The sequence below is a fragment of the Narcine bancroftii genome, chromosome 7, assembly GCF_036971445.1.
Source record: "Narcine bancroftii isolate sNarBan1 chromosome 7, sNarBan1.hap1, whole genome shotgun sequence".
Classification (NCBI taxonomy): domain Eukaryota; kingdom Metazoa; phylum Chordata; class Chondrichthyes; order Torpediniformes; family Narcinidae; genus Narcine; species Narcine bancroftii.
The window spans coordinates 149,869,072-149,881,094 of NC_091475.1; the positions used below are offsets into that span (position 1 = coordinate 149,869,072).

General features: G+C 38.8%; 1 protein-coding gene across 4 annotated transcripts in view; it reads right to left on the bottom strand.

Moving 5' to 3' along the window:
* amotl1 (angiomotin like 1) overlaps positions 1 to 12,023 on the bottom strand; it is a 118,749-nt gene that overhangs the window by 19,120 nt on the left and 87,606 nt on the right. For all 4 annotated transcript variants that reach the window (XM_069890803.1, XM_069890802.1, XM_069890805.1 and 1 more), the window contains one exon: positions 5,653 to 5,802. In XM_069890803.1, coding sequence (XP_069746904.1) covers positions 5,653 to 5,802 — 150 coding nt within the window. The remainder of the gene's footprint in view (positions 1 to 5,652; positions 5,803 to 12,023) is intronic.

Genomic DNA, 12,023 nt, shown 5'->3' on the forward strand with positions numbered 1-12,023 from the left:
GCTAGCTGGCGTAGTCTCGTCACGCACTGAGCAATTGTCTGGCCATCTTCTTGTCTCGTTCTTCGAAACAAATGGCGTTGAAATGTAGCATTCGGTGTCACTACATAGTGTGCATTTAATGCATCTACCGCTTTCCGGTACTCATCCTTTCTTCCAGTATTCAAAAGTGTTTTAAATGTTTCCCGAACTGAGGGTCCTGCGGTGAAAAGAAGTATCGCCCTTCTCTGCGCTTTTTGTTCAACTGTACCGGTATCTAGAAATAGGCCACGACTGTCGGCGTAGGATTCAAATTCTTCCAGCCATGCTTTCCACTTCACACTTAGTGCTTGCATCACCAGTCGGGTCAAAATGAGCAATTCCACTATGTGTTAGAAAGTCACTGTCTGCACCAGCCATGAGGAAATATTCCAGCCCCAAAAGTACTGAGTCACAGAGAAAATTCTTATCACCTTGAAGTAGTCTGTTGAATCCTCTGTAATCTTGTTTAGTCTTTAATTTTCTTCAAGCTTCTTTCATCCTCGTCGCCAATGTCACATTTGTGGCCCGAAATGTGAAGTTAATGAAACATTAAACACAAGTTTTATCAGGTAAACTTCTGAGTGTCTTTATTCTCCGGTTTCCTTTGTTCTCCTGCTTGTGTTCTTATCTCTCTCCCTCATACCACGTGACTTCCGGTATATCTCATACATATTCATTATCATGACACTGACGTCCTTTGTTCATGAGGTCATTGGTGTGTTGGGGCCAGGAAGGATCCTCTGAGATAGTGACTCCTAAGAACCTAAATTTGCTCACCTTCTCCATCTCTGATTTCCCCCAATGATCACTGGATTGTAGACCTCTGCCTTTCCTTTCCTGAAATCAACAATCAGCTCCTTGGTTTTGGTGACATGGAGTGCAAGGTTGTTGTCGGCACAACATTCAGCCAAGTTTTCAATCTCCATTCTGTGTGCTGACTCATCCACTTCCTTTATACAATCCACTACCGTGGTATAATCGGCAAATTTGTAAATAGTGTAATTGTCATACCGAGTTAGTCGTAAGTGTAAAGTGAGTAGAGCAGGGGGCTAAGAACACAGCCTTGTGGTGCTCCGGTAATTATGGAGATTGGGGAGGAGAAGTTCTTGCCAATCTTCACTGATTTATGGTCTGTAGGAAATCCATGATCCCATTACACAGTCAGGTATTTACTCCCAGGTCTTGGAGTTTGCTCATCAGTTTTGAGGGGATGATGGTGGTTAAATGCTGAACTGTAGTTGATGAAGAGTATCCTGATGTAAGCATCTTTGCTGTCCAGGTGTTCCAGGGCATCTACCATAGCCCTGTTTCTACAATAGGTGAACTGGAATGGATCCATATCACCGCTGATGCAGGAGCTGATACACTTCATCGCTAGCCTTTCAAAACACTTCATCACTATTGTTATTAAGACGGTACTACACTCTTGGGCATTGGTACGATTGACGCTGTTTGAAGCAGGTGGTTACCATGCTCTGCTGGAGTGAGATATTGAAGATATCTGAGAATACGTTGGTAAGTTGATCAGCACAGATATTTAATGCTCAGCCAGGTCCTCTGTCCAGGCTGGATGCTTTCCTTGGATTCACTCTCCTGTGGGCAGAAAGCGCATCATCTTCAGATACAGAGAGGATGGGACCAGCAGGGGATGTGGGGGTGCAGAAAGGTGGTTCTCCGCTGTTACTGTCGTCAAATCAGATGTAGACTGCACTGAGTTCCTCTGGGTGAGAAGCTTTGCTGTCTGCTACTTTATTGGATTTGGTTTTGTAACAGGTTATGGCATTTAGGCCCTGGCACAGCTGTCGGGTGTCCCTTGTTTCTATTTTCATCTGGAATCTCCACTTTGCCTGGGAGATAGTTTCAGCAGGTTATACCTGCTCCTGTTGTACTGATCTGGATCTCTGGACTTAAATGCCTGCGATCTAGCTCTCAGCAGGTTCCAGATTTCAATATTCATCCAGGGCTGCTGGTTAGGGAAAACTCTGATTGATTTGGTGGGGACACTTATCCAGAGCTGTTTTGATAAAGTGTGTGACAGCTTCAGTGTACTCGTTCAGACTCTCAGCAGAGTTCTTGAACACCGCCCAATCCGCTGACTTCAGTGACCATAATGTCATTAAGTTAATTATGGATACAGATAGGTCTCAAGCTGAAATTGGAGAAAGGCCAATTTTGTGGAAATGAGAAAGGATTTAGCAAAAGTGGATTTGGATTCATTGTTTTCTGGTAAGGATGTGTTCAGTCAGTGGAAGGCCTTCAAAGGTGAAATTTTGAGAGTGCAGAGTTTACATGTTCCTGACAGGATTAAAGGCAAAGTTAACAGGCATAGGGAACCTTGGTTTTTAAAGGATATTGGGAATCTGGTTAAGAAGAGAGAGGTGTATAGCAGGTATAGGCAACGAGGAGAAAATGATGTACTAGAAGAGCATAGAAAGTACTTAAGAAGGAAATCAGGAAGGCAAAAAGAAGACATGAGGTTGCTTTGGCAGATAATGAGAAAGTAAACCTGAAGGGTTTCTACAAGAATGTTAAGAGTGAAAGGATAGTAAGGGACAAAATTGGTCCCCAAGAAGATCAGAGAGATCATCTAAGTGTGGAACCTCATAAGATGGGGGAGATCTTAAACTGTTTTTAACAAGATTTTTTATCTTCTTCGGAGGAGACAGTCCCCCCCCTCCCCCTGTTTCCGAATGGGATTGAATTCAATAAAAGGGGGGATAGCAACTTTATTTATGTGGAATGTTGTTAATAATAAAAAAAAACAGATAATCCTATATTAATACATATGATTAGGATATAGCAAGAAATAAATGAGAGTATTGGAAAAGCAGGAATATCACTAAGAACACCATTATGTAAAAATGTACTGCTGCCTATCAATCAATGTAACATGGTAATGACAAAGGAATAAGATATATTGATGACTGTTGAGGTGGGATCTCTCGCCTTTTGAACAATTAAGAAATAGATATGGAGTAGCTAATTGGACTTTCTTTTGTTTTCTCCAGCTAAGGCCATCCCTAAGAGAAAGATAAGGGCGAAACTTGGTCCCACCTGAAATTAGTGAAATGGACCGAACAATTTGGCTGGGAAATGCAACTAAATTTATAACCTATATGTAATATGCTCTCCAGAATGAAAGTGCATAACCAGGTTTACAGAGGTTGAGAGAGATGGGAGTCAGATCTAGGTGTTGCAATAATGGAAAGATGTTGATCTGATTGGTGTTTGGATAGCATGACATCAATTACAAATGCAAGATATGGATTAGTGCAATATAATGTCCTACACCAATTAGATCTTACACCACAGAAGTTGCTTAATCAAAATCTGAAATATCAGAAATGTGTGTTAGGTGTGGGATAGAAATAGGAACATTTTTCCACGCTATGTGGTCATGTGTGAGGACGAAACCTTTCTGGCAGGATAATACTGAAATACTAACAAGGATAATCGGGGTGGTCTTTGCAAGTGACCTGGACAAAGTTATTGAAATAAATTAACTAAATTCCAAATTTCATTTATCAAAATAGACTTAGCAGTGACTAACAAAAGTATTGCAATTACTTGGAAATCTGACTCTCCTCTACATATGGCATGATAGACTGCTGAATGAATAGTTGCATATCTATGGAAAAAAATACATACAAATGAAAGAACAAATAAGACATATTTATTAAGATATGGCAGCCATATTTGGATCCTAATTATAATAAGGACAATCATCATAAATGTGAGCCCTGATGGTGTGTGGATTTATATTGTGGAAAGGGTGGGGGGAAAAGAGGTTTTGTTTGCTTTTATAAGAAAAAGTTTTTTTGTGTGTGTGCGCTTTGATATTGGAGAGGTTACTATGTATATTTATGGGGAAAATAAAACAAATAAAATTAAAAAAAAAATTGTTTATGTGAATGAAATGTAATAGAAATAGGCTGTCGTACTCTAGTCTATAACAAACAAGTTGTTCAGCTCCATGAGTTACTGAAGGGAATATATCCAGTGACCCATTGCATGAAGATTTCCAGCATAAACACGACAGTTAAAGGACATAGTTAAAGTAGCTGCTGGAGCATATTATTTATTTTGGGACAGATTTCCTGTTGACCACATGATTGCCAATTACATTCCCTTTTGTTCCACTGCTCCTGCCAGTGCAGTGCAACACAGGGACTTCCTGAAAGCCCAATGCTTATAGTTAAGGCATTTTTGGGAGAAAACCCAGCTACTGACCATCAAACCCAACCTCGTAAATGTATTTGACATTCTTAATGTTTCAAGACAGAAATTCGTCAAAGAATATAAATTATAAATTTAAAAAAGAAACCCTAAAAAAAAACCCCAAAAACATTGAAAAGCATAAACATTCACATGCTGTAGCTTGACTATTGAGGTTTGAATGATTTTGGAGCTCAAAAGTATTCTCTATAGGTTGAATTGAAAAGCTGCTCCATCAATCATATTGTCAATTCTATTTATTTAGAGGCATGTGGGACATGATCTTCAATGAGCAATAAGCTGCTATACACAACTTTATTAAAGCCCTTGAATGGTAAAGGCTATGGACCTGCAACTGCCCAAAGAAATTCATCTCCACTTTGTGTTTGCTACACAATGGCATGCAAGCTGTGATACTGGCCAAATGGTATACAATCGATCCCGTCTCAGTGACACTAATATCAATCAAAACTGCTACATTGAGAATGGTATTGCTCAGTCTTTCTTGCTTCAACTTTGCACCTCCAACAAACTTCCTCTGGTAGTGGAGCTACTCTACAGAATGAATCCGAAACATTCAATACATAATAAATAAATTCCAGAACCACACTCTCCCAAATCCCAGTAATTGAACTGAAGGATCCAAACAACACTTGCACATGCATAAGTCTGGAAGTCGAGCTTCAAGATATCATTAACTCATACACTAAATGACATGGAAACACAGGCCTTCTAATCAACATTCATAAGCCAAAGTTTCCATAAATCTACCCCTAATGCACCACAACGGGCTCTGACAATAAATGTTCATGGTGAGAGTCTGAAAAATCTGGATCTCTTCCCAAATCCAGGGAGTCAACAAAGAAACAATGAAATTCACAATTTAAACTACATCCAATAAACAGTCTCCTCTCAATGCACTTTTCAACCCATTGATTTCAATAGACTCACTGACTTTGCACTTGGTTAAAAGCTGGAAATTCTGAGTGAGTCTGTGTTGCTCCAATGAACTCAGTGGGGAACATACAAACTCAGCATGGTAACAGTCACCAGGACTGGTAGCAAATGGAAAATACTACTACCAATTTAAGCCAATGCTTGTACTGGACCAGAGGCCCTCCACAATGAAAGCTGCATAGTCCTGGCTGTAACATGGCAAATAGCCATATTGGGCACATTTAGTTTTGCTCCGAGGTTTGCAGAAACATTGATGCTTGTCGTCCTGATTAATAGACTAAATGATCTTCATCTATTCTATTTAGAGTTTCTGCTGTGTTTCAAAAGTTATCCGGTCATGCTAGACTTAATTCTAGAAGATGGAAAAGTTTTAATAATTAACTACACTTCAGTATTTCAGTGTTTTTTTTTTCATTTAATCTCCCTTCTGATGCAAATAGATTGAATGAAAGCAGGAAATACCTGTTGCACTCGAAGAGATTCCAGTTCTCTCTCCAGTCGTGTACGCAGCCTCCGTTCCATCTGCTCCCTCTTTTCACAGGCAACCTGCAGCTGCACCAAGGCCTGTTGCAGCCTCTCCACCCTTTCCACATACATCTGCCTCTTCCTCAACTGTAAAGAAAACACAAATCAGTCCCATTTCCTTCCCAACTCTGGAGTGCATCTGGGAATTCTAGTGAACATGAAGCAAACCTCACCACGAATTTTTAGATTTCCTGACCTTATGTCCAAGTGATACCTTAGGATAATATTCACCTCTGCTCACCCAAGCTCTATTTGACCAGTGCATATTATGCTATGCCTATTTCACACTGCTTACTAAATTAGGTTTCATTGGTTTCAATATAATTGAATTTAAAACAGAGATAAATTTGTTGCAGATATTAAATCATGCAGTCAGCGTATCTATCCTCTGGTGTTCAGGATTACAAATGTCCAGGTGAAGAGCACAAAGGCTGAGTTTATTCTAACATAGAGAAAACTGCAAAAATTGCTCACTTGAAAAGATAGTTCATAGGTTACAAAGAAAATCTTCAGTTGATTTGACCTGCACATAATCGCTAAAGAAGACAATGAAGAAAATATTTTTCTCATCTTATTTTGTCCCGTAAGTAAGTAAGGTAAACATCCTCGATACACTTTTTGACTTACAACTTTCTCATAAAGGATTAATATCTCTTATTTATAATAATTTGCTGATTTAAGAATTGCCTCATTAATTAAAATCAAGAACGATTGGGAATAGGATTTGAATCTTTCATTCTCGGATGAGGTTTGGGACTCTATTTGTTATCTGATTAATGCGTCCTCCTTTTGTGTACGACACTGTTGCAATTTAAAGGGGACCATAGAGTACGTATGTCTAAAGTTAAATTGTCTTGTTATTATTCAGATATAAATCCTCTATGTGACAAATGTAAAATTGGTGATATTTCTTTGGTTCACATGTTCTGGATTTGCCCTAAATTAGAAAAAATTTGGAAAGATATCTTTCAAACATTATTGGTGTTTCTCAAGTCCAAATAAGAACTTTGCCCTTTAATTGCTCTATTCAGATCATGTCAAGATGATTACAGACTCCAAATCAAAACCAAATTTTATCTTTCACTTTATTGATAGTCTGATGTAAACTTATGATTTAAGCGGAAAAACAATAATCCACCTGCACATACACAATGCCTAAGTGATATTATGTCTTATTTAAGTTAATAAAAAAATAGATATGCTATTAAAGAGTCAAATATTAACTTCCAAAAGATGAGGGATCCATTTAAGGACTATTAATCATAACTGTCCATCTGCAGGTTGTTGTCACTTGATGCCTACATGTCAGCTTTTAACCTGAATTATAAGGGTTTTTTTTTCTTCTTTTGAATTTTACAATATAATATATAACTGTACTGTTCAATTGTGCATAATGTAAACAAAAAATATATTTTAAAAAGTAAAATAAAGTGATTTCTTTAAAAGAGCACTTATGCAAAAATCACATTGTACTGAATGTTGTTGCCTCTAAGTTGACTGCATTTAGGTTAGTTAAGGGCCTCATTATATTTCTTGTATTAGGCCAAAGCTCAGAAGAGTGACCTCACTGAAACATTCTTATTTTGCATGAGAAGGTAAATGCATGGATGATGTTTAATCTGGATGGAAATATTAGAACTAAGGGTCATAGTCTTAACAAAAAGGGTGATTGGGGGTGGGAATGGGAGTGAATGACCATTCGGAACCAAGACAACTCTCTTTTTTTCCTGAAAATGTGTGAATCTTTGCATTTCTCTACTCAGAAGGACTCTATATATTCAAGATGGAGATCAATAGATGTTTGAATATTAAGTGAAAGGGCTATACAGAAAAGTGATGTTGAAGTCAGGAGGAGCAATAATTCCATATAAAGGCTGAACAAGCACAAGGGGCAGAATGACTGCCTGCAGCATTATTTCTAAAGAGGACACTGCTGCTGAAGGTAGTTATGGACAAAAAATATATATCTGACTCGGTAGCCACAAGAAGCAGTGTCTCTGGCTTGATTCAGGTTAAAATCACGGACAGCTGCCAGTCACTTTGCAATCTCTTCCTGACTAAGGTCTTGTCCTGACTCCTCTTGTTTTATACCCTCTCACTTGGTTCACCGTTCTGGTCTGATAACCCCTTCAGAGTTTTCACTCTGGGATCGATATAATTAAAGGTCATAGCCTTGTTAGCAAAGTGCCCGTTCACCAGACTGATGTTAATGATGCCCAAGATGAAACTGCTCTTCAGTTCCAGAGTAGGTCTCTTTTCTGAAAAGAACTTTGAAATTTAAACCATTTGAAAAAAATGTGCACTAACATTTAGCTGTCTGGAACAACATAGTTGGCTCGGCTATGAGATCCAAGGACATTAATATGATTTACTGCTTAACACCTAAAAAACAATTTTGTTTGAATATTACCCTCAGTTAAATACTTCAAAAAGATACACATTTTCTAAATAAAACCATTTCAGCTGCAAAGATAATCTACTCCATACAATCAAATATTTGTATTGCATTCTGCAACATTAATTAGTAATGCACTTTAACGTTATTGATTTGCTGGCTTTCAGAATGCACCAAGGGACGACGGCCCAACCGGCATGAAGATATTACTGAGGCAGAGTGCAAGGACACCCTTGGAAATTATGGCTGACATCAATTGACAACTGAAAGGGAGAACCCGGAACCACAGAGTTCACCCGATCTTTGTGGGAAAATTTAATCCCCCCCCACAAAATTCACTATGAGTGTAATCATAGTGCAGGAGCTGTGAGCCAGCAAAAGGAAACTTGGGATTTCACTGGTACACTACACATATGAAATCCCAAACATTCCCAATGTTTTAATGAATAAATACAACAAACGTTAGTTGTTTAGCTGTCATTCAAAATGCAGTCTGGTATATTATTCCACCGAATCAATCATAGATGCAGTTAGCCCAGTACAAGACAAATTCTGCCTTGCACGCTAACAGTCATTCCCAAAGTGGGTGGTGCCGCTCCCCTGGGGGCAGTGGAAAGATCCAAGGGGAGCAATCAGGGGAAGTGAGGAAAAAGGGTGAGGTCTGAAAGTTTCCAGCAAACTCAGCCCGCAACGCTCATCATGCACTGTCAGGTGAGGAGGGGGTGGGGGTGACTGCCCAGGACGGTGACTGCCCGTGACAAGCCTACAGATAAATTATTATTTTTTTGTTGCAGAATAAAATATGGCTGCAGCACAGCAAACAAAAAAGTGGAGGCAATATAGTGTGAAAACTGTGAAGACGATGTAGTTACAGATGAGATGTAAATTTACCCTTTCATATTTCTAAATAAATTTATTTACTCTAACTTTTAATTATGAAATACATATGGTTGTTTATAGTGTTAGATTAGTTGTTTTAAATTTGCAGTATTTGCAAAAAAATTTGCAAAAAAGAGGTGTGTGTTCGTTGTATGTGTGTTTGGGGCTGGGTCGGGTGGGGGGGTTCCAGTTCTAGTGATGTATATTTGTATATTTACTGTCTGGTGATGTGGCCTGCAAGCCCAAAAAAGTTTAAACTGCATAAACCAATCTTCCTGTGGAGATGCCCATTTATTCTATGTGCTTTCTTGACCCTGCTTATAATGGTTTCAAAAATAAATTGCAAAGCATTATATTGCTTTAGCTTTGTCTGGCATAAAATGCTCCCTTCATGGAGTTCAACACAGCAAAGCGATTTGAAGTCTGGTTCCAGGGGACATCACATGATGCGGTAGAGTCAGAACATAAGAACCTGATATCCCAGGAATTAGTTTAAAAAGTATTCTTTAAGCAAAGTACAAAAAGCAGACTGAAGAAAAAACAGTATTTGAATTGTACAAGAGCACGTAAATATGTGTCCAAAAAGAAACAAACCTTTACGTGGAGGTCAAGGACTGGAGTAAGAAAATTGTGATCAGAGGAATCCTGTTCAAATGAAGCCTGGGACTGGTGTTTAAACCACCTTCTGGGTAAGCAGTGTGACCATGGGGATGTTTGCAGCCGCATCTCTACCCCTGGATCGAAGAGATGGCGTCCAAGAAGACTCATTGTGCATGCGCAGATAATTGTGAATGTCTGAATCAGAAGAGGCTGAAGAGGCAGCTGAAAGAGCTACAGGCTTCACTCCTGGCAGCAGATAGAGTCCTCTCCAGCAAGAAATCCGAGAGGAAAGTGACAGTGATGAAGAGGAGGAAGAAGCAATACAAGGAAAAGGTTCCTGCTAAAGGTAAATAAAAAAACCTAAGAAGCAAGAAATTGAATATTCTAATTTAGACTTGTTGAGAGAACTGAGAGATTAAAAAATACAAATAAACAGATCTTGGGCACTATCACTAGCCCCAATAAGTGCAATGACAAAGACTTGAGGGAAACGATAGGTTTTATTGCACAAAAGGCTTGAGCTGGCCCAGATCCAGACTAGGGAAGTGCAGGGAAGGGAAAGGTGGCCCGACCTTTATGGCCTGGGTCCCGGGGAGGAGTCCAGGTAAGAATGTAATTGGGGACGGGCCAGTCCGAGCCAATTAGCATATACAATCTATACCATTACAACAGATTTTTAAAAACTTTGCTATTGTGAAAAAGATGCAAGTTACTTTGGTCAATATGGATAAAAGAATCAAAAATCTGGAATGGAAGATGTACAGAATAGAGTAATAAAAGTGGAAAATGAATACTTGCATACATATTGGAAAAAAGAAAGCTTTGGGTTAAGGTGGATATATTCGAAAATTTAAGTAGAAGAAATAATATTAAGATTGTTGGACTCAAGGAGGAAGTTGAAGGCTAAGATCCAATTTGGTTTTTTTTCAAGATTGGACACCAGAAATTATGGATGCAGAAAAGTTTGAGAAGTCTATTGAAATTGAGAGGGGACATAGAGCTCTCAGACCACCACCAGTGCCAGACCAAAATCCACCTTCAATACTGATTAAGTGTCTGAGATATCAAGATAGAGTTGTGGTAAACCACTGTCATGGATAATTATCTGATCAAGCACATCTATTGGCCGGTTGTACTTGTGGTCCATCCCCACAGACTCCTTTATAAAGGTTAACTGTTCCACAGCCCCTTATTACTCAGTGCAGGACAACCAAACAGTAGGGATAGGTGAAGTTCTCAAGTGAATAAAAGGCTATTGGTTTCTCTTCAATAGTCTGAGTGATTGATGATGCATCAAGAGTGAAGATACTAACTGCAGTGGCAGTAAAAGTAGAGAAATGGTTCGCTTGATTATGAAAGATCTAGTCTTGTTTTACCCAGACATGTGCAGAATTATTGAAATGAAGGAAAGTGTTTAATCAAGTTAAAATCTCTCTTTGGAAAAAAGGATACAAACTTATACTACATCATCCAGCCACTTTGAAGATTCTTTTGCAGGACGATGGAAGAAGATTTTTTTTTACAGATAGTGATCGGGCAGAAGAGTTTGTGGAATAAGGGCAAAGTTAACAGACATAGTGAACCGTGGTTTTCAAGGGATATTGGAGAGCTGGTTAAAAAAAGGAATGGGCTATATATGCAGTATAGGTAACAGGGGGAATATGCTACTTGCAAGTATAGAAAATGTAAGGGAATGCTTAAGAAGGAAATTAGGAGGGCAAAAAGAAGACATGAAGGTGCTTTGGCAGATAATGTGAAGGAAAATCCAAAGTATCCAAGTATATTAAAAGTAAAAGGATAGTAAAAACTGGACCCCTAGAAAATCAGAGTAATTATCTATGTGTGGAGCCTCACAAAATGGGGAAGATCTTGAACAATTTTTTTGCATCAGTATTTATGCAGGAAACTGGCATATTGAATAAGGATAGAAGGGAAACAAGTAGAAGTGTCATGAAACAGATGGAGTTTAAGGAGAAGGAGGTCCCCTGGACCAGATATAATATTTCCCCATACCTTAAAGGAGATGAGTGCTGAAATTGCAGGGCCCCTGGCGCAGGGGAGGTGCCAGAGGATTGGAGAGAAGATCATGTTATTTTGCTGTTTAAGAAGGGCTCTAAAAGTAAACCGGGCAATTATAGGCCAGTGAGCCTGACGTCATTAGTTTGTAAATTATTTGAAAGATTTCTGAGAGATAGAATATATAGTTATTTGGACCATCATCAACTGATTAAGGACAGTCTACATGGATTTGTTGTAGGTCATGTTTAACTAATCTTGTAGAGTTTTTGAGGAAGTTACCAAGAAGGTTGATGAGGGAAAGGCTGAGGATGTTGTTCATATGGACTTTATTAAGGCCTTTGACAAGGATCCACATGAGAGGTTGTTTCAGAAGGTTAGGACACTAAATATACATAAAGAGGTTGCAAACTAGATT